This window comes from Eptesicus fuscus, chromosome 13 (assembly GCF_027574615.1).
Source record: "Eptesicus fuscus isolate TK198812 chromosome 13, DD_ASM_mEF_20220401, whole genome shotgun sequence".
Classification (NCBI taxonomy): domain Eukaryota; kingdom Metazoa; phylum Chordata; class Mammalia; order Chiroptera; family Vespertilionidae; genus Eptesicus; species Eptesicus fuscus.
Window position 1 is genome coordinate 2,938,618 of NC_072485.1, and position 23,411 is coordinate 2,962,028.

Below are 23,411 nucleotides of genomic sequence, written 5' to 3' on the forward strand. Positions count from 1 at the left end.
AACGATGTTTCTCTCTCTCTCTCTCTCCCCCCTCCCTCTCTCTAAGACCAATTAAAACAAAAAAAACAAAAACAAAAAAACTGCCAGGCCACGTGGCTCAGTAGTTGAACACTGACCTATGAACCAGGAGGTCACGATTCAATTCCCAGTCAGGGTAAATGCCCAGGTTGCGGGCTCAATCCCCAGTGTGGGGCATGCAGGAGGCAGGTGATCAATGATTCTCTCTCATCACTGATGTTTCTCTCTCTCCCCCTTCCTCTCTGAAATCAATAAAAAATGTATATTTTTTTAAAACCGAAGGGAGACAAACTCCCGATCACGCTGAACTCCAGTTTCTGGGGACACGCGGGGGACCCAGACGCCTACGGGGAGAAGCTGGACTCTCGGCCATCGGTCAGAGAGTGAGAGTGACTTCTTTGCAGAGGTGCGCCCAGCAATCAGGGTTTGCTGCACTGAAGCGCAGGACACGGGGACTTGGAAACAAGGAAAGGCAGAGACGGCTGAAGGCAGCCATGGCCGTTGGCCACGCCCCAGACTAGTGATGCCCTGAGACCCCGCTTCGCCCTGAGACACCGACCCGCACATTCTACAAACCCACCCAGGCTCCACACAGCGGCCTTTACATATAAATGGCCTGTTCTGTGGCAGCTCAACCAAATTAACTGCAGCTCCAGACAGACTGCTCCAAAACCGCCCAAGCAAAGAGGAAAAAACTGTAGCTCTTGCTGTAGCTCCTGCTGGGAGGCCTCAGACCTGCACCCCATTGGAGATCCAGACACTAGGGTATCTAGTGGTCGGTGTGGACGACACCAGATTTCAACCACTCTCATAAGGGACACATTCAAGAGGCAGACTCAGTGAGCACCAAAGCCCTACTGTGTCTCCAGCACAGCAATTCTTCCGTTATAGACACAGCAGGTCCTCACAGCCAATTGGCCTAGAGGTCAATTCCTCCCAGTGTACCAACAGCAATCAAGGCTTTTAACTACACCAAGACTTTCCACTCAGCCCACAAAGAGGTGTACCAAGAGTGACCACCTAGAGTGATTGGGGAAGCTGAGCTACCGGCCCCTATAGCTCACTGACCACACAAAGCCACTCCATCAACACAGGGAGGCAGCCAAAATGCGGAGTCACCGAAGTATGTCACGAGTAGGAGAGACAGAGGAAAGCAAACTAATGACGACACAGTGTTCAGAACCACATTTATAAGGTTACTCAAGAATCTTCTATAAACCGCTGAGAAACTTGAAGACACCTTCAAGGACCTTAATGAGAATACCAAAAAAATGGAAAAGGACCAGTCAGAAATTATGCATACACTGTCTGAAATAAAGAATATACAGAAACTTGCCGAAGCCGGTTTGGCTCAGTGAATAGAGCGTCGGCCTGCGGACTCAAGATTCCGGTCAAGGGCATGTACCTTGTTGCGGGCACATCCCCATAGGGGGTGTGCAAGAGGCAGCTGATCATGTTTCTAACTCTCTAAAAAAATCAATAAAATATATTTAAAAAAAAAAAAAAAGATCTGGAATATGAGGAAGAGTCAAACCAAAGATCTGGAATATGAGGAAGAAAAAAACACCCAACCAGAGAGGCAGAAAGAAAGAAGAATCCAAAAGTGTGAGGATAGCGTAAGGAGCCTCTGGGATGGCTTTAAGCGTACCAATATCCGAATTTTTGGGGTGCCACAAGAAGAGAGAGAGCAAGATACTGAAAACCTATTTGAAGAAATAATGACAGAAAACTTCCCCCACCTGGTGAAAGAAATAGACTTACAAGTTTAGGAAGCGCACAGAACCCCAAACAAGAGGAATCCAAAGAAGACCACACCAAGACACATCATAATTAAAATGCCAAGAGCAAAAGACAAAGAGAGAATCTTACAAGAAGCAAGAGAAAAACAGTTAAGTTACCTACAAGGGAGCACCCATACGACTGTCAGCTGATTTCTCAACAGAAACTATGCAGGCCAGACGGGAATGGCAAGAAATATTCAAAGTGATGAATAGCAAGAACCTACAACCAAGACTACTCTACCCAGCAAGGTTATCATTCAGAATTGAAGGTCAGATAAAGAGCTTCACAGATAAGAAAAAGCTAAAGGAGCTCATCACCACCAAACCAGTATTATATGAAATGCTGAAAGGTATTCTTTAAAAAGAGGAAAAAGAAAAAAAAAGTATGCCGAGACTGGTTTGGCTCAGTGGATAGAGCGTCGGCCTTCGGACTGAAGGGTCCCGAGTTCGATTCTGGTCAAGGGCATGTACCGTAGTTGCGGGCACATCCCCAGTAGGGGGTGCGCAAGAAGCAGCTGATCGATGTTTCTCTATCATCAATGTTTCTCTCTATCCCTCTCTCTTCCTCTCTGTAATAAAATCAATAAAATATATTAAAAAAAAAAAAAAAAAAAAAAAGAAAAAAAAAGTAAAGATAAAAATTATGAACAACAAATACATATCTACCAACAAGTGATTCTAAAAATCAAGTGAGTTAAAAATCTGAGGAACAGAATAAACTGGTGAACATAATAGAATCAGAGGCATAGAATGGGAGTGGACTGATAATTCTCAGGGGGAAAGGGGTGTCTGTGTGGGGGGTACGGGAAGAGACTGGACAAAAATCGTATACCTATGGATAAGGACAACGGGGGGGAGGTAAGGGCAGAGGCGGGGTGGAAACTGGGTGGAGGGGAGCTATGGGGGGAAAAAAGGAGAAACAATTGTAATAATCTGAACAATAAAGATTTATTAAAAGAAAGAAAGAAAGAAAGAAAGAAAGAAAGAAAGAAAGAAAGAAAGAAAGAAAGACAGAAAGAATTCGCAGAGAAGTGCAAATCTTGGCCAAATTTGGGTGTTAGTTATTACTTAGGAAAGCAAAAAAGAAAGAAAAAATTTGAGATCTGTCTATCTTTTAAGCATGAAAAGAAATTCGGCCAGATCTGTTGCTGATGCTTCCCCCAGAATAAGCAGGATGTGGGGAAAGAAGGGAGACACATGGAGATCCAATATGGAAGCCCACTCTCCCAGTATGCTAAGGAATGTGGTAATTTGCAGTTGAATGGCTACAGTTTTGCTTCTTGAATTCCCCAGCAGAAAAATCTTGGTCGTTTTGAAGAGTCAAGCGGCTGGGGCCAAAAAAACCTGTTTCCGTAGCCTAAAAGTTTTTCCCCTTGGTGGCAAACTCTTAAAGAACCCTTACGTGGGCTGATCCCCCGCCTAATGTAGTCACCAATAATACCAAACACCTTGGTAATATGACACAAAATCAAACTACTGCTCCTTTGTGTGTAAAATTAAAGAGAGGCTTCTGGCTTGCATGGACACCAAAGGAGGGGAGGCAAAAGCAAAAATACATCTATCACTACTTGCTCCTAAGAGAGGTGCAGAAAATGTAACTAAGACCTTGTCTATACAAAAAGAAATTGACAGCCAGTTTAAAATTGAATTGCCATGGCTTAGAGCAAAGAATATCCTTACATGATATTATTCTATAATGTCGTTATAATTTTTGATATTTTACAACAGCATATTGTACAATTACCCCAAACAAACTTACAAACTAGTTCTTTGAATGTTTGGCAGCAATAATATAAAAAGGACATGAAAGGATTTAATCCATTCCACGGTGTGGAAGGCCCCTTGGGAAGGCACTTGAGCATTCTATATTGGCCTCTCTTGCCCTTTTTGCCAAGAGGGACCCTCTTCTCACAATCCAATTGCCCACAGCTGTTGCCTGAGCTCTCTGTTCCTGCTGAGGTTGAAGCCTCATGGTGGCTGCTACCATGGATCTGCCTCTCGCACAATGGCGTGAGCTGGGCCCTCCCTGGAGAAGAAACCTGGGTTCCCCAAGATATGTGATCAATGCCAGGGCCCCGCCAGCAGGCGAGGGGATCCCAAGGCAGGTACTGGGCATGGAGGCCACAGGGGCATAGGCTACCAAGGAGACAAAACTGAACCTCACATCACCCTGCTTGGCCCCGGAGGATGGCTGGTTAGCCAGAGATGGGTAAGATTCCTCAAGGAAGGAACAACCTAAGACAGGCACAGTCGAAGAGAAGCCATCAGGAGAAAACTTGGGGATCAACAGAGGTGTGGCACAGACCCTCACCCCCCCAACATTGCAGGGGCTTGAACCCTCGCCCCTTCTGAGGGAGGTCTCCTACCCCCATGGCTGCTTCGTGCTTCCCATGCCCAGCTCAGATCGGGACCCAGGTGACTGACAGAGACTTGTCCAGCTCAGATCGGGACCCAGGTAACAAACAGAGACTTGACCAAAAGCAGCTTCCCTGTATCTAAATCCAGCCTTACACCAGGAATGCTCAGGGCTTTCTCAAGGACACAAATAATCCTTTCCACTAATATTTACAGGGTAAACTAAGATGGTTGTTAGAGTATTAAATTTGACAGTAAAATAGTAGTCAAGTTTTCAGATTAATTTAAATTGGCTAATTGAAATAAGTGAATATTCAAAAAAATTTAATTATACTGGACAAAAAGCTGTTTCTAAAGTATTAACTAAAATTTCTTTTGGTAGTTCATCTCATGGTAAAAATTGCTTAACATGCAATGAACCCAAAAGCAGTCATATTTTTGTGCAGAAAATAAAAATTTAAAGTTATCAAGACTGCATTATAAAAATTTTCCAAAAGCCTCCTCATAATTAAATAAAAAAAGGGGGGATAGTGGAAAAATATTATGTAAGGAAAAATATCCTGAAAGTAAATTACATCTAGAAATTTTTTTTCTTTGAAAATTAATTTTCATTTGTAATACTAACAGCAGGACACCTATGAAAAACACACATGATATCAAAATAAGCCAAAGGAAAATCGTTTGGGCAAAAAATAAAAAGGATCCCAAGTCAAACTTATAGAAAAGATTTCTTTATTAACTCTTGGTCGAGAATATGTTTGTATATTTTCAGAAAACAACTCCAAGACGATGTGGATTCCTGCAAAAGAGAGGAATTGACAGGACTGCTCCAACCATGAAGACAAGAGGAGAAACAGTCCGGAGATGGAAGACGCTGACGATGCCTTGCCATGCTAGCAGTCAGCAGCTGTGCGTCACTGCAGGTTGCCCAGGACCAAACCAGAGAAGGTCGGACCTGCATTACCACCATTTGTCCACCATCCAGATACCATAGCTGACATGTTCTCAAAAAACTGTTGGACATTGAAACTGGGACTCAAAAACTGTTGGCCCAGAAAGAAACTTACTGCAGACTGATTTCATTTGACTCTCAGCATAGCTATTGTTGCTTGTCTCATTTTTTGTTCTTATATGTTTATTTCTAGTCTGCAGATGCAAGATTTTTTAGGGAAAGAAAGCGGGAGAGATGCCGGAAAACAATTACTGTTTCACTAATAGAGAGATGTGGACAGGAATCCAGGAAGGCTGATCAATGACAACATTAATGCTCTAACCACTCACCCTTTAGTTGAGACATGGTTAGCTGAAGCAGCCTCCACCTCTGTTTATCTTGTGTATATTTCTGTTATTTCCTGCCTAAGGTGTTTTCCCCATAGACTCAATAAAAGGGATAGCAGGGTCAGAGCAGAGGGTAGTTCTCCCACTAGAGTTGGACTACCACCTGGCCCCCCATATCGCCAAATTAAATTTCTTCTAGTCTCTTTTCCTTTGTATGCGACCCTTCTCCAGAACTCGAACCCTGAACCGGAACCCTGAACCACGCGGGACATGGAAAGGGGATCCCACAAGAAATGGTGGAGACAGGAAGTTTAGAAAGAGTGGTAAGTTTGGAACAGGCCTCAGAGGAAGAGAAAATCCTAAGGATCCAGGTAAAGTTGGAAGTCATAAATTTATTCTGGCCCCAAGATACACAATTGTGTGGTTTTCTCCAGCAGCATTCAGCAGGTCAGATGGCTAAGCTGACCCAGGACTGGAGTGCTACAGAAAAATGAAAGAAAAGGAACAAGGAACCACAGAATTGATGCTCAAGGCAAGGGAGTAATTAAGTAATGAACCATGTATCTTAGCTGGCCAAAAATAAAATGCTTCCAGGGATCTGAAAGACTAGTGTAGCCCTAGCCAGTGTGCTCAGTGGGAAGTTCGATTCTTGGTCAAGGGCACCTGGGACCTGGGCTGCAGATTTGATCCCTGCCCCTGGTTGGGGCACATATAGGAGGCAACCAATCAATATGTCTCTCTCACATCCATGTTTCTTTCTTTCCCTCTTTTTTTTTCTTCTCTCCCTCTCCCTCTCCCTCCTACCATCTCTAAAAATCAATGGGAAAAAATATCCTCGGTGAGGATTAACAAAAAAAGACTAGTATAAAATAGACTGAGGTCACCGAACAAGAAAAAGGCCCTGATGTGCTCAAAGTGTATATTTACTGGTTATGACACAGAAAGCTAGGAAGACTGAAGGATGGGATCAAAATATGGGATGCTGAACAGCTTGACTCACTGCTATAGCGCATAAGAAACACTAGGTTTATTGATTGCTAGACAAGCTATTAGGACTTCTAAGCATACCAATAAAATAAACTAGCACTTGGTAAGAAATGTGCAAAATGAATCCTCATGCATCCTGTCCATTTCAATTTCGCATAGACTCTTACATCACATCCAAAGTAATGCTTCCAACAATAATCAATCGCTCTGTCATAGAAGTTCATCAGGTAAGCTCAGAACATTCAAAGAAAAGAAGAATCATGCTTGATATTGCAGTTTTTCTGCTGCTTGTTCTAAGCTAGTACTTCTATGAATCAATTGATGATGTCCTTTAAACTGCAAGGTCACCATCTGTTATTCTGGAAGAGCCCCCCTTGCTGCCATTCTCCATGTGTCACTATCAAAGGCAGAGAGTTCGGTCCCTCTTAATGCCCTCACAAAAGAGAGACAACATCCATGACACAGGAAAAACCATCCAATACATGACTAACCTGAATATTTGATTTGATTTTTTTTTTTTGTCAATTCAAACTGTCGTCTTTAAAAATTTAAGTACCTTAAAATGTACAGAGACTACCTCCAAATAGTACAAAGAACTTAGCAGAATTCCATTAAGTAAATTCAGCTTATATAATATCAATGTGAAATTCTCTTAATTTCTTATCCAATGATTCAACGAATACTTGTCAAATAATTATCCGGTATATAGCTCTAAACTCTGCTGTAAAAGAACACAATGCGCAGAGAGCTGGACAGGTGTTCTGAGGAGAAAGAAATTAGTTCAGGAAGAATGTGAGGAATATTTCACAAAGGAGGGAGAATTTAAGTTGAAACTTGTACAATGGATGACATCTTAAAAAAGAATCCCTTTTCCCAAAAGAACCCCAACTTTCCAACCCAAAAATATGGAAGTTACTCTAACTTTTCCCTATCTACCTACTGGTGCTACCCCCAATATCTTACAAACATATTTCTTGCCTCCCCACCGATACCATTTGAGTTTGGGCCACCATTATTCTAACCCCGGTCCTGACAGATCAGTCTTCTAAAGGGTCCCCTATACTATTCCAATCTACTTTCCAACTGTCAAAGTCATAGACCTAAAATGCAAATCTCATCCCTTGTTACCCCTTCCCACCTTAAAATCCTTCAAAATCTCTCACTATAACCCAAACCCTCTACCAAGTGAGTCTTTTAAGATCTCGCTTCTAACTACTTTGGTAGCTCATTCCTCTCCACCTCACATCTGTCGCTAACTCCCTGGGGGTCTGCTGCCTGCAATGTCTTTCTCCTATTCTTTGCCTGGCCAATTCCCACCACTGCAAATGTTTCTTTCAAAGTTTCAAACCAACAGAAAAACTAACAGAATAGTACAATGAACAAATATGCCCTTTTTCTAGATTTAGCAGTTATTACACTTTTTTGCCACATTTATTTTACCTCTCTCACTGAATCACCTGAAAGCTGGACATCATGAAACTTAAACCCTAAAACTTTAGCAAGTACAACTTTCTACATAATCACAAATACCATAATCACATTAAAAATATTTAGCATTGATAGTATTACCTAACATGAAGCCTATATTCAAATTTTCCCAATTATTCCAAAATGTCCTTTATAGTTTCTTTAACGCAGGATCAAACCAAGGATAATACACTGCACTTGCTGGTCTTGTTTCCCTTTATCTTTAAGACTCAATTTTGGAATAATTTCCCCTGGAAAGTCCTCTCTGACTCCCCCTACCCAGTCCGGTTACATGCTTCTTTATTATGCTATTAGCATTATGTTATTTTATAATTATCCATTTATTTACCTATTTCCCCTATTAACCGATAAGCTCCTTGAGGGCTTTTGATTCTCCAGACCCATACTGTCTGACTTACAGTAGATATTCAATAAAGGTTAGCCAAATGCATGAAAGAGCTATAAATAGCAAATATGTCTGTTATAGACTTAATTGTGCGCCCTACAAGTTCGTATGCTGAAGCCTAATCCACAATGTGACTGCATTTGGAAACAGGGTGTTTAAGGAGGTAATTAAATTAAATTATGTCATTAGGATGGGGTTGTAATCCAATAGGCCTGGTGTCTTTATAGGAAGAAGCAAGACACCAGGAATGTGCGTGCAGAGGAAAGGCCATGTGAGGACACAACAAGAAGGAAGTTGTGTCTGCAAACCAAGAAGAGAGGTCTCACCAGAATCCATCCCTGCCAGCATCTTGATATTGGACTTCAAGCCTCGGGAACTATGAGAACATAAGTTTCTGCTGTTTAAGCCAACCAGTCTACGGTACTCTGTTATGGGAGCCTGAGCATACTAATACAATGACCAAAATCTTTGTGCCCACAGTTCCTATGTTTAATAGGATGCTAAACAAAACCTATACACCAATGCTAGAACAAAGATACACACAGAAGACTTCTTCCCCTACTTCTGAAAAAATGAACCCCAAATTCAACAGAATGACAGAAAGCATGACATAACATAAAAAAAAACCCAATTGCATCCTTAAGATTACAACCAGCAAATTGTTAGTTACCAATCGCCATTTGTAGCTATCCAATCAGATGGTAAAGAGAGATGCGTAGAGTGTATGGAGCACACACCAGAAGGAAATCTTTCATGGAGCTTAGTATAAAATTACAGACTCACCTTCCCACCTTCTGCTGTTTAAGATATCTGCTGCTAAGTTGCTTACAGGTGCCTACACAGAGACTATGAAGACGATGGCACAGGCCATGTTGTTGGGCAGTGGTGGTAGCTGTTTGGATTGACAACAAAGCCTAGTACAGTGTTCTGCTTCTAATAGATTTTCATAATTGTTGGCATATGGATCATCATGAACCCATCTTCTAATCATTATCACTAGATTCTCAACAGAACAACTAATTGGTCTTTAGGCCCTCTTCTATAAACATTCTTTCTCATGTTGACCTTTCACAATTATCATCTTTTATGCTTGGAAAATGATTCAGCAAATGAGCTTGCTACTTTTCACTTAGCTCTTTCATACATTAGCAAACCAAGATTTCCTTGATAAACAAAAATACATTTTAGTAGAATTTAAATAAAGTCATCATGGTATTTACAGCTATTCTGATTTCCAAACAGCTCAGACTAAGAAACTTGAAAGACTGAAAATGTGATCAAGACCTATGCCCATCTTACTCTTGCTACAGTACCAAGAAGAGGACACAGATCCACTACACAATTCTTTCCAAATAACTTAGAGTGTAACTATTAGAAATTTACTTTTGAATAGCATAAATATAATCAAAGTATTCTCATAGACTGAACCTTTAAAAAATCAGGTTATAAAGCAAGTAAAATAGATGGTAGATGCCTATCAAAATATTGATCAAACTTGGGACCCAACAATCAGCTGCTATTATTTCAAGTATTAATGAATCTCTGAAAGTTCCTTTATTAACTCTAACATAGGGTGTTGGAAAAGCTAAAATCATTAGAGGATTTTTATTTGTGTACTTGTTTTTAAAATAAAAATTAGACTGAAAGAAAAGAAACTAGAAATACAAACAAGACTGGCCCCTTATGCACATACACATAGGGTTTTTATTCTTAACTAATGGCCCAGTGTACGAAACTCGTGCACAGGGGAGGAGGGGGTGTCCCTCAGCCGGGCCTGCACCCTCTCCAATCTAGGACCCCTCAGGGGACATCCCTCTCGCAATCCAGGATGCTGGCTCCTAACCGCTTACCTGCCTGCCTGCCTGATCGCCCCTAACCACTCTGCCTGCCGGCCTGCTCGCCCCCAACCGCCCCCCCCCCCCGCCAGCCTTCTCGCCCCCAACTGCCCCCCTTGCCAGCCTGCTCGCCCCCAACTGCCCCCTCCACTGGCCTGCTCGCCCCCCAACTGTCCTCCCCCCGCAGGCCTGCTCGCCCCCAACTGTCCCCCCGCCAGCCTGCTCGCCCCCAACTGCCCCCCCACCAGCCTGCTCACCCCCAACTGCCCCCCCTGCTGGTCTGCTCACCCCTAACTGCCCCCCCCTGCCGGCCTGCTCACCTCCAACTGCCCCCCTCACCGGCCTGATCGCCCCTATACACCTCTGCCTTGGCCCCGCCACCATGGCTTTGTCCGGAAGGTCTCCCGGTCTAATTAGCATATTACCCTTTTATTAGTATAGAAGATAGAGGCCTGGTGCACGGGTGGGGGCCAGCTGGTCTGCCCTGAAGGGGGTCCCAGATCAGGGTGGGGGTTCCTTTGGGGGGGTGGGCTGGCCTGGGCGAGGGGCCTGGGTGGTTTGCAGGCTAGCCACACCCCCATTGGGGTGGGGGTCCCCACTGGGGGAGTGTGGCCAGACTATATGAGGGGCTGAAGGCCATTTTCAGGCTGGCCACACACCCTTCGAGGTGGGAATCCCCACTGGGGGGCATGGCCGGCCTGGATGAGGGGCTGAGGGCCGTTTGCAGGCTGGCCACGCCCCCATTGGGGTGAGGGTCCCCGCTGGGGGGCGTGGCCATTCTGGGTGAGGGGCTGAGGGCCATTTGGGGGTGGTTTGCAGGTCGGCCAAGCCCCGGCTTTGTCCAGAAGGACGTCTGGAAGGTCTCCCGGTCTAATGGGCATATTACTTTTTTATTAGTATAGAAGATAACATCATTTACCTTCTGCCCTTCTCACAAAGTTTCTCAATTTCAGCTTTCAGATCCTGCTCCTTCTGCAAAAACTCTTTCTTTTCTTTCTCTATCTTCTTCTTTGTTTCTTCTCGCTTTATTGTTACATCCTGGATAGCTTTTAATATCTCCTGAGTCCCACATAATTACAGTCACATACAAATAAAGAAATAAATAAATTAGTTCTTTTGGTCTGAAAGTTATTTTCAACTATCACAATTTAACATATAGTAAACTAAAATTGAATTGAAGCCCTAACTGGTTTGGCTCAGTGGATAGAGCGTCGACCTGCAGACTGAAGGTTCCCAGGTTCGATTCTAGTCAAGGGCATGTACCTTGGTTGCCGGCACATCCCCAGGGAGTGTGTAGGAGGCAGCTGATGGATGTTTCTCTCTCATCGATGTTTCTAACTCTCTATCCTTCTCCCTTCCTCTCTGTAAAAAATAAAAAAAATAAAAAAAATCAACAAATTGAAGAAAGCTGGTTGATGAGTGGCTCCTAAAGCCAGTATTTAAATGTAAGGAAGACAGTTACAATAAAGCAGATTTCAATTCAAGAGGAGAAAGAATTTCTAACTGTTCAAAAACTGGAATTTACTGCCTTGTACAGCAATAAGCTCTCCATTGCTGGTGTTCAAATAAAGGCTAAATGAACCAGTCAAGAATACTGAGAAAGGTATTCTTGCACAGGGTGGGAATTTGTTATTTTCAACAAATATGGTCTTGTTTTGTTTTGTTATGGTCCTACTTTATTACGTGTGAGGTTATTTTTTCTTTTCTCACTATTTAACAAATTATATATATATAGGCATGAAGTTAAGTTATAAAAAAGTGATAAAGTTGAAAGATAAACACCACATGATCTCATATGTGGGATATAATGATCAACATAATTTGATAAACAAAAACAGAGCCAGAGACAAATGGCAGGGAAGGTGGGGGGGGGGGGGGGGGGTTAGAGAGCAACCAAAGGACTTGTATACATGCATATTAGCATAACCAATAAACACAGACACTGGGGCAGTGGGGGCTTACCAGGGTGGGAATGGCTGGGGGGAGGAGGTGTCAATTGGGGAAAACTTTAGACAAAAAAAAAAAAAAAATTTAAGATGGAAAACCACACCAAAAAAAGTGATAAAGTTAAGTCACTCCCTAATTCACACCAATTCCATCCACAATGTAATCAACGCATTGTTTTGTGCTTTCACATTTTTCTCCATTCTCACACAAACACATGGATACTTATGCATTTCACTGTTTTTTGTTTTCTTAAATGAGGTCATTTTATGTATGTTATTCTGTATCCTGATTTCTTTTTCACCTGAAATGAAGATAATGTCAATAAACATAGGTCTAACTCAAAATAGCTGCAAATGATATATTGTGCATATATGCAATTTGTCTGACCATTCTCTGTCAAGAGCCCATCAGGTTGAATCCAGCTTTTTTTGTAACTATAAGAGTGTGATAAACACTCTAGATGTGTACACTTTCAAACAAAAACTTCTATTTCTCATAATACTGAGATTGCTAGGTCACAGTATATGTACATTTTAAATTTTAACCAATAATTCCTAATAACATCTCCCAAAAGGTCATAACAATTCATACTCCTACTAATGTCTGAAAAAGAGTTCATTTTTCCTCACACCTGACAACTTATTTCATTTTTGCCAATCCCTTGGGGGAGAAGGAGGAATGGTAACTAATTATAATGAGCGTTTTCCTAACTCCCATTCTTTCTTTTTTTTTTCTAATATGTTTTTATTGATTTCAGAGAGGAAGGGAGAGAGAAAGAGAGAAACATCAATGACAAAAGAAAATCATTGACCAGCTGCCTCCTGCACATCCCACGTTGGGGATCCAGCCCGCAACCCGGGCATGTACAGTGACCGGGAATCAAACTGTGACCTCCCGGTCCATAGGTTGACACTCAACCACTGAGCTACGCCCACAGGGCCCTAACGCCCATTCTTTACTGTTTTTACTGTCTGTCTCCTCCAATGATAATAACTATTTGATGAAGGCAGAGACTATGTTTGGTTCACCACTAAATCTTCAGAGCCTAGATCAGGAACTCAAAAAATAGTTGCTGAGTAAATGAATGAGTACCAGTGAGGCTGAGCTTCTTTTCATAAACTTATTACCTATTTGCTTTTCCTCATCCTAATCCAGTGGTGGGCAACCTTTTGAGCTTGGTGTGTCAAACTTCGCCAAAAAACTGAGCATAACTTGGGTAGCGTGTCACTTTGAGGAAAAAACATTATTTCGCAAATGTTTCATCCTCAGGAGCAGCAAATGTTTCATCCTTGGCATGCGGCCGCCTTAGCGGCCGCGTGTCATCAGAAATGGCTACGCGTGTCAGTGCTGACACGCGTGTCATAGGTTCACCATCACTGTCCTAATCCCTGGAACTTGTTACCTTCCATGGAAAAAGAAACTCTGTAGATGTGACGTGTGGAAGAATCTTGAGATGGGAAGGTAATCCTGGATTATCTGGGTAGGCCCAATCTAATCACATGGGTCTTTAAAAAGGAAGAACCTGCCCTGGCCAGTGTGCTCACTGGTTAGAGTGTCGGCCTGCACACCAAAGGGTCTCAGTTTCATTCCTGCTCAAGGGAAGGTACCTCAGTTGCAGGCTTGCTAATAACTTGATTTTCACCTAATGGTGCCCATGTTGGTCTTCTGACCTATAAATTAAGCCACTGAACTCATGGTAATTTGTTACAGCAGCAATAGAGAACTAATACAATAACCTTCCCTAGTTTTCTGTAGATTATGTGACCCTTAGCATGAATTTACCTGAATCTCAGAATGTCATGGATATTAAATCCTTCATCAGATGTACTACAAATATTTTCCTCTTAGCCTAACATTGATCTTTTTTACTTTTTGTGTCCTTCACTGTATCCAAAGTTTTTAATTACATGTAATTAAAATTTTTGTGGCTTCTGGGTTTTCTGCCTGTCTTAAAATGATCTCTTGCAACTTGAGATTTTATATATATATAAAAGGCTAAGTTCTAACACAGGAGTTGGAACAGAAAAATATATATATATTTACACACACACACAGTGGCTCGGTGCACAAATTCGTGCACATTCAAACGAAATTAATTAGAAGAAATATTTTAATATCACTATATGACCTTTCTCTATAATAGAAGTGTCAACCAAATTCACAATCGACAATGACAGATAGAAACACACGCGTCCAATTGGCGCTAGAAAGAGCTTTATATGTATAATGTGAGTCAACTTAGCCTTTTATAGATATAGAACAAACTTGCTTAATTAGAGCTGCTTTCTAATTTAGCTAAACTTTTTCCAGCCCAGTGAAGCACCCCAACTTCTCTTTCAGGTAATTGTCAGCAACACAGCAGTAAATATCAACACGAAGTAGATTATTATTGTAGATCATGCAGGGAGAACAAAGGGTAAAATATTTAACTGCAGCAGTGTTTGACTATATTCTGTGCAGTAAGAAAACCTGAAGTCATTTTCAGGGTCCACCCATTTCTTACTTCTTTTCAATCAGGTCAAGTTTCTAAGCTTTCTAAATCTCCGTTTTCCCACTAATGAAAAGGAAATAAGATTCCACCGAGTCTCCCATCTGCCTAGAAATTGAAGAAGATACAAATAGCCTTGGCTGGTGTGACTCAGTTGTTTGGAGCATCACCTTGTACCTACTCCAGGACTACTGTGAGGATCAAATGAGATGAGGCACGGGAAAACACTTCACAGACATTTGGTTACAGTGTGAAATGTTTCCACCTGGCTATAAAGCAAGTCATGTTCCTGGGCTGAAGAAACTGCAAGGAGGCTAGTCATCGCTAGGGAGAGGAAGCCAGGCATTGCTATATGACGTCATTACCTGGACGGACACTTAGCATATTAGCCTTTTATAGATAGATAGGTAGATAGATATTCTCCTAAATTTTTTTCTAATTTGAAAATTTTTTCACTTTTTATATGTAGATTTTTAATCTGCCTACAATTGTATTTTTAAATATGTGATATGAGTCTAATCAAATTATTTCCTAGATAGACCGTCAATTATGCCAACAAACTATATTAAGTAAATAATCCTTTTCTCTCTGAACTAAAACAGAAGTGAGAGTTTTATTTTATTTTTTATTTATTTATTTATTTATTTATTTTTTTTAGAAGTGAGAGTTTTAACAAGATGCCCTCAAAGGTTATTTTTATCCTTAAGATTCTATGATAACCATTAAAAAATTAAATACTACTTTTCTATTTCTATTAACTTGGAAACAAAATTGAAGTTTGATTAGGGACTATAGCTTTACTCATTGACAATTTTAACATAAACAGAAAACCTGGTGGTTCTTCATTTCTTCTTCTCTCCTTTGCTGAAGTTGCTTTAGTTGCACTTGGAGCTGATTCTCCACTTGCCTCTGCTTGTCCAGGACCTCCTGGTAACGTTCCTTCAACAGGGTTCTCTCTGTCATCATTTTATCCTATTGGTAACAACGGAAGAAGTGTAATTCCCCAATTTAATTGCAAGAAACACTCACCAGACACCTGCTCAAGGCACTGTGTGGAGCTCTAGTGTCCAAAACTGCAGCTACTAGCCACATGTGGCTGTGTTAACGTAAACTAATTAAAATAAAAAAATTTAAAATACAGCCCCTCAGTCACCTCGCCACATTCCAAGTGCTCAACAACTACACATGACTGGTGGCTACCATATTGGACAGCACAGACACGGAATATTTCCACCATCACAGGGAGTTCTAACACAGGAGTTGGCAACCCATGGCCTGTGGACCAAATCCAGCCATTGCCTGTTTTTGTAGATAAAAGTTTTATAGAAACACACCACAGTCAATGGCTTAAGAGCTGATTTCACACTATATTGGCAAAGTGGAATGTACAACAGAGCACATACATGAAGCCTAAGATATTTATCATCTGACCCTTTAGAGAAAAAGTTTGCCAATCCCTGCTCTAGGAAATAAGAGGAAGGAGGCATTTTATCATCCTTTAAGAGAAAGAATGGGCAAAAACATAGAACATGTCACTTACCAAAATGCATACAGAAACAGGATTTCTTACATCATTAGCTCTGAAAACTTACAGACCCATAAAGAGGTCTAGGGAACTTGGGATTCAGACTGAGCAAATTAGCAAGCTCTCATATAAAGCAGGGAGCAGAAGCAAGGACCACCGTTCAGCTCTGCCTCCCTCAAATAAGTAAATCAAGAAAAGTTGTGGTTACCTTTCAAAGGGGCACTAAAACTTAAAGAGGAACAATTTAAAACTCAGCAGTATAAGGTAGTGGACAATTGCCATAAACGCATGAAAAGAATAGCAAATAAAACTGGAGCCCAGTATCTTGAATTGCAACTAAGCTTAATTCCACTGCCTTTTTAAAAAATATATATTTTTATTAATTTCAGAGGGAAGGGAGAGGGGGAAAGAAATAGAAACATCGATGATAAGAGAGAATCATGGATAGGCTAGTGGGGGGTCAAGCCTGCAACCCAAGCATGTGCCCTTGACCAGAACTGAACCAGGGACCCTTCAGTGCACAGGCCAATACTCTATCCACTGAGGCAAACTGCCTTTTTTAAAGAAAAATACAACCAAATAAAACACAATTCTGGGCCTCTTTTGGCCCAATTGCCTACCAGTTTCCACCCGGTTCAGACTAATACTAAAGTGTATTTATAACTTTAGTTGGCCCATTCAATTGCTATACAGTCATCCAAACCCCACATTAAACTATGGGGACAAAGTAAATACTCTATGTAAGTAAACTGATTAGCATAAGTGCTCAATAAAAGATGACTTCTCCCCTTTCTCTAGAGGTTCTCTTCTACCCAGCACATCTCCATGAGGCCTCTAGTCTCTGGGATCTTTTTACCTGCCCGTTATTAATAACTCCTGAGTTGCTACTCTCTATTTAAAAGTTTTCATTGGCATCATCTGATTAATGTATTCCAATAACTTATTTATTTCCATTTGCCCCTCAAGTACTTCAACAACATATTCACTCTTATCTCATTAATCCAACACTTTTCCTTTCTCCACTCAATTAACTCATCTTCCCCTAAAGACCTCTACCTGACCCTAGGGTGCTTTCCTAGCATTATCCTTCCTCTTGAAAAATATACATTAGCTATGCATTCACTAAAGGGGTGGAAGTTTTTGCCACAAAATCAAGAGGACCCAATAGTTTAGCAAAGATAAATGTGAAGTTCTCTTAATTTCAAAAACTAATTGCCTAGGAATAAAATGGGCAGATACAACTATATAATATACGAGACTTGATGGCATTTGACTGAAAGCTCAACAGTGTGACAAGACTGCCAAAATAAACCAACAGCTTAAGAAACAGTGACTAAAATGAGAGTTAGAGAACCAGAGGCCCATTGTATTGTGAACTAATTATAGTCTGTCTGGATTATTACATTTTGTTCTCAGGATCACATTTCAAAAGAAACACTGATAAGATGGAACATGTCTAGGTGAAAGGTAACCAGAGTGATGAAAGGACTGAAAACATACTATATAAAAAAAAAAGTTAAAAACATCTGGAGAATGTTTCACCTGGAAAACTTCAGATCTAAGAGCTAAGAGGAAGAAGCAGGGGAAAACCTTCAAAAATATGTAAGGCGATTGGACAACTTCTCATGTTGGCAGCAGCCGGTGGGGCACTGAAGTGTGGTGACTGAGCTTCAAGCCTGGTGGTGTGTGCCGCCTCCGGCATGGCTCCACCCCCCAGCCCCTGCACCCTGATGCAGTGCCTGCCCCGACTGGGGACGATGGCGGAGTATTTTCTGGGCCACAGCATGCTCTGGAGTTCCTTGGACCAAGTGTTCTCTGCCTTCTGGCAGTGGTATCCGAATCCCTACAGCAAACATGTCCTGCGGAAGACACAGTGCACAGGGAGGTGACCCCTGCCCCAGAGACTCCTGCTGGGCCAACCGACTAGTTCTTGCCAATACTGCTCACTCGGTGTATGCCCTGGAAGACTCTGTTGTGGACCCACAGAACCAGAGCATGACCACCTTCCCCTGAACATCAACCACACCCAGCGGGTGGTGGTGGAGGAACAACGTGATGACTGTGAACTGATTACAGAGCTGGACTGACATCCACTGGGAAGGCTGGGTCTCCGCTAGCTAGCCTGGCATTTCCAGAGCTGTCCAGGAATTTGGTCTCTTCCTGGTTCAGAAGCAATGTGACCAAGACAGTGAAGGATTCTGAATACATCTTGGCCAAGCTGCAAGGTCAGGCTCCTTCCAAAAGCCTTGCTGTGACAGCCAAGGAAGCCGAGGAGGCAGAGAACGGCACTGGCAGCACAAAGGCCCAGGACCTCGCCAGCAAGGCAGCCACAAAGACGCAGCAGCAGCAATAGCTTGCGCAGACAGCTGGCCCCGGTGCGGCAGCATGTCAAACTCGGCTGTACTCCCTCTACTTTATTATTAACCCTTTGCACTCGCTTGCTTTTTTCTCGATTCCTTTATTCTAATATTAACCGTGTCGAGTCACACTCGACATCCGAGTGCAAAAGATTAAAAGTCAACTTCCAGTCCTAACTGGTTTGTCTCAGTGGATAGAGCATCAGCCTGCGGACTGAAGGGTCCCAGGTTCAATTCCGGTCAAGGGCATGTACCTTGGTTGCGGGCACATAACCAGTAGGGAGGGTACAGGAGGCAGCTGATCGATGTTTCTAACTCTCTATCCCTCTCCCTTCCTCTCTGTAAAAAATCAATAAAATATATATTTTTTTAAAAAGTCAACTTCCAGCCCCATCTACTTTCGCGGGGGGAGGGGGTTAGGGTGGTGTCTGTTTAGCATTTATAGTGCACCAGACACGTTACCCATGTCTGGGCTGGGCCCACTTCTTTCTTTTTAAAATATATTTTTATTGATTTCAGAGAGGGAGGGAGAGGGAGAGAGAGAAACATCAATGGTGGGAGAGAATCATTGATTGGCTGCCTCCTGTAGGTTCCCTACTGGGGATTGAGGCTGCAACCCAAGCATGTGTCCTGACCAGGAATCTTGGTCCATAGGTCGATGCTCAACCAGAGCCACACCAGCTGGGCTGGGCCCACTTCTTTCAGCACCAGGTAGCTGAGGGACAGAGGAGCAGAGAGGCGCCATGACTTGCCCAGGGTCACAGTGTGCAGGCAAAGTGGTCATAAACACTAGACTGTAAGCTCCACGAGGGCAGGGACCTGAGTTTCGTTCTCTGCTGTGTCCCAAGTACCCGGAACAAGATCTACCAAGTATCTGCTGAATTCACTCCTCCTCGGCATCCTTGGCCGTCTCAGCAAGGCTTCTGGAAGGAGCCTGACCTTGCAGCTTGGCCAAGATGTATTCAGAATCCTTCGTCGTCTTGGTCACACTGCTTCTGAACCAGGAGAGACCAAATTCCTGGACAGCTCTGGAAATGCCAGGCTAGCTAGCGGAGACCCAGTCTTCCCAGTGGATGTCAGTCCAGCTCTGTAATCAGTTCACAGTCATCACGTTGTTCCTCCACCACCACCCGCGGGTGTGGTTGATGTTCGGGGGAAGGTGGTCATGCTCTGGTTCTGTGGGTCCACAACAGAGTCTTCCAGGGCATACACCGAGTGAGCGCACTTCACCTTCGAAAAAAAATACGTAGGTTAACAAGCAAGAGGATTTAAATTTACTCTACATAACTCAAGGAAAAATTATAACAAGTTTTAGCGGTTCTGTCCTCACCCCAGAATGAGATATTACATTAAGAGCTATTTTAAAAATGCAACATGCCCTAACCGGTTTGGCTCAGTGGATAGAACGCTGGCCTAAGGACTGAAGGTCCCGGGTTCAATTCCAGTCAAGTGCACATGCCTGGGTTGCAGGCTCGATCCCCAGTGGGGGGTCGTGCAGGAGGCAGCCGATCAGTGATTCTCTCTCATCATTGATGTTTCTATCTCTCTCTCCTACTCCATTCCTCTCTGAAATCAATAAAAACATATTTAAAAAAATAAAAATAAAAATGCAACAGGCTGCTTTGTGAACAGTAAGCTTCCCATCTCTGGAAGTGATCAAGTAGAAGTTAGATAACTAATGTCGGGAATTTTATAAAGGAGGCTCCTGCAGCTTTTCTGACTGAGATCACATGACTGGATCTTCTGCATTAATACTTTCATACATCAACAATGACAGTTCAAAGACTTACCAGATTCTTTTCAATATCTTGATCTGTGTTTACCTCTGAATCAGCTGTCTTAAAGTCAGTCTACAAAGACAGAAACAGCATATTCAGAACTGGTCAGTGGCATTCGAAAAGGGAGAACTGCTCTCATACTTTCACCTAAAATCTGTGCAACGAAGAGGCTAACATGTTGGCTGCACAGCATGAGCAGCACTGCAGCTCTGGCTAATGGATGCTGACATGCACCCTGCAGGAAGCACTTATCCCCCAGAACACCCAGGTGCAGAGGCTACACTCCTCATGACTCAGTGAGAGACATTATGTGGAGCCTGTCAGGCTCCGAGTCACCACAATTAGGCAATGGCTCCTGGCTTTACTACTTCTTTTTTATTATTATTGATTTTTTACAGAGAGGAAGAGAGAGGGATAGAGAGTTAGAAACATCGATGAGAGAGATACATCGATCAGCTGCCTCTTGCACACCCCCTACTGGGGATGTGCCCGCAACCAAGGTACATGCCCTTGACCGGAATCGAACCCGGGACCTTTGAGTCCGCAGGCCGACGCTCTATCCACTGAGCCAAACCGGTTTCGGCTCTACTTCTTGAACACCAGGATAAAGCCATCACATAGCACCAATGGAAATAGTATGACAGCTGCCAGTAAAAAAATGATAAAGAGTAGTCTCCACCAACCATGAAGAAATGTCTCTTCCCTCAAAAAAAAAAAAAAAAAAAAAAAGCCCAAATTCCATTGTAATAGTAGAAACTTGATACTTGACCTGTACAGCAATGTTCTGAGAAAGCTTCAGGGAAGAGCTATCCTGATCATCATCCTGATCCACTCTGACTCCTTCAACCCCATTTGCTGGAGGTACTACAGGTCGGAAATCCAAGCCTGTGTCCCTGCTCCCTTCCTTTAGGATGGAGGCTTGTGGGGACTTCTCTTCAGGACAATTCCCGGAGGCATGTTGCTTTGCATGGCCCCCGGCCTTAAGAGACCGGGTGACAGGATGGAGGCTCTCCCGGAGGCACGGATTCCCCTCCTCTCCTGCTGTGCTGGCCACGTCCTTCAAATCAGACTGAGACCCACCGCCAGAAAGACCAAGGGCTGTGGCTATCAAGTTTTCTCCTAAAACCGCCTGGTGCGCTGCTGAGGTGTCACCTGCTGACGAACCAGGATTCTGCTCTGGTTGTTCCAAATGGACATTCCTGTTATTCTCCTTGGTTATCGTTTGGCTACTTACACTTGACAGCGGTGAGTTCTTGTGCTTCTGTGCAGGGTCTTTGGGGCTGCCAAAACACAAGACAAGAAGTTTCTCTCTTCACCCCGTCTTAAAGAGGGTGAAGTACACAATACTTCTAACACAATCACTAAGAGAACAAAACTGGACTATATAAACCCCTCAAATTATCAAAATGAAAAGGAACTTCCTTTCTATCCAGTGATTTTATCCCACGTGCAGGCAGCACAGCTTGGTGGTTAAGAACCTGGGTTCTGGCCCCGGCTGGTGTGGCTCAGTTGGTTGAGCGATGAAAGGTGCTGGCAACAGAAAGGCTGCCAGTTCAATTCCCAGTCAGGACACATGCCCAGGTTTTGGGCTTGATCCCCAGTAGGGGGCATGCAGGAGGCAGTCGATCAATGTTTTTCTCTCACATTCATGTTTCTCTCACTCTCCCTCTCTCTCAAGTCTATAAAAATATCTATTTTTTTAAAAAGAATCTAGGGTCCTAGCTGGTTTGGCTCGGTGGACGGAGCGTCGGCCTGTGGACTCAGGGGTCCCAGGTTCGATTCCGGTCAGGGACATGTGCCTTGGTTGCGGGCACATCCCCAGTGGGGGGTGTGCAGGAGGCAGCTGATCGATGTTTCTCTCTCATCGATGTTTCTAACTCTCTCTCCCTCTCCCTTCCTCTCTGTAAAAAAATCAATAAAATATATATTAAAAAAAAAAAAAGAATCTAGGTTCTAGAGACAGTCTCCAGTTATTGATGACACATAAGTGACTGAAAATCCAAAAATCTTTGAGGGCCAAGTTGAATAACTTTTAGAGATACAGAGGAAATAGCCTAATGCTAGTTAGAATATTTCATTTAGTTACATGTATTAATTTAGTTACACATATTTTAATAAAGTATCAATTTAGAAACAGTTTTTATTCCACTCTCATGTTTCACAAAAGTAATTTTCATTCAAACTCATTCTACAGATCTCTGACCAGAACCGCTTTTTAGGTTCTTCGAGTTTTCCAGAGCATAGCATCTTCACTTCAAGCTGTGTGAGATACAAACACTTTTGAATCCAAAACTGAAGCTAAGCTGTCAATAGAAGTTTTATCCCAGACAAGTACATACATGTACAACACTGGGGAGTTGTTTTATTGTTTATCACAGACTTAACATATTATGTTTTTGTTGTTATTGTTGGTTAATCCTCACCCGAGAATATTCTTTCCATTGACTTTCAGAGAGAGAGGAAGGGAGGGGAGGTGGGAAGGGAATCAGAAGGAAGAGGAGAGAAAGAGGGAGGGAGAGAGAGATTGGTTGCCTCCTGCATACACCCCGACCAGGGCCAGGGATCGAACCTGCAACCCAAGTATGTGCCCTTGACTGAACCTGCCACCCTTTGGTGCATGTACTGGCCGACACTCTAAGCACTGAGCAACACCAACCAGGGCAACATACTGGTTTTTAGAGACCTTTAAAACCTATTTACAGTGATATCCAACATTCACAACTATAAATTTTTCATCCAGGAATAATGACTAAATCTGTGTTAAATTTATTCTTTTTTAAAAAAAACTGGTTTTGTTGACTGATGCCCTAAAGCACCGCACACTAGAATGAGGCATCAGCTCACTATCCTTGCTTTCCTTAATAGTACTTGCTGTTCAAAATAAAACAACTGAGAGAGCATCTTGCATTATGAAAATCTTTATAAATACTCCAAGCTGATTCCTTGCTAGGAGTTAACTGAGGGATGAGGAGGCACCTAATTACAAATTTGGGCATGTGCAGTATCTGGATGGAATGCCGACTCTGTTATTTAGTCGACTCTGGGCAAATCACTTACCTTCATTTTTAAAATAGAATATTACCTACCTATTATAATTATTGTGAGGATTACATGAGACAATATTTCTTAAGTGTTTAGTACAGTGCCTGGCACATAGTAAACACTCAATAAACCTTAACTGGTAATATC

At 42.6% G+C, this 23,411-nt stretch overlaps 1 protein-coding gene and 1 pseudogene across 4 annotated transcripts in view; one reads left to right on the top strand and one right to left on the bottom strand.

Annotated features, from left to right (window-relative positions):
* The window catches only part of RNF214 (ring finger protein 214), a 38,554-nt gene that overhangs the window by 11,924 nt on the left and 3,219 nt on the right, over nucleotides 1–23,411 (bottom strand). For 2 of the 4 annotated variants that reach the window (XM_008150123.3, XM_054724830.1), the window contains exons 3-6: nucleotides 20,992–21,502; nucleotides 20,235–20,294; nucleotides 15,394–15,534; nucleotides 11,047–11,186 (exon numbers count right to left, since the gene is read on the bottom strand). In XM_008150123.3, coding sequence (XP_008148345.1) covers nucleotides 11,047–11,186; nucleotides 15,394–15,534; nucleotides 20,235–20,294; nucleotides 20,992–21,502 — 852 coding nt within the window. Of the gene's footprint in view, nucleotides 1–11,046; nucleotides 11,187–15,393; nucleotides 15,535–17,629; nucleotides 17,947–20,234; nucleotides 20,295–20,991; nucleotides 21,503–23,411 lie in introns of those variants that run through there. The other 2 variants (XM_028158492.2, XM_054724832.1) reach the window with 2 other exon arrangements.
* On the top strand, nucleotides 17,845–18,440 carry LOC103293750 (PRELI domain-containing protein 1, mitochondrial-like; annotated as a pseudogene).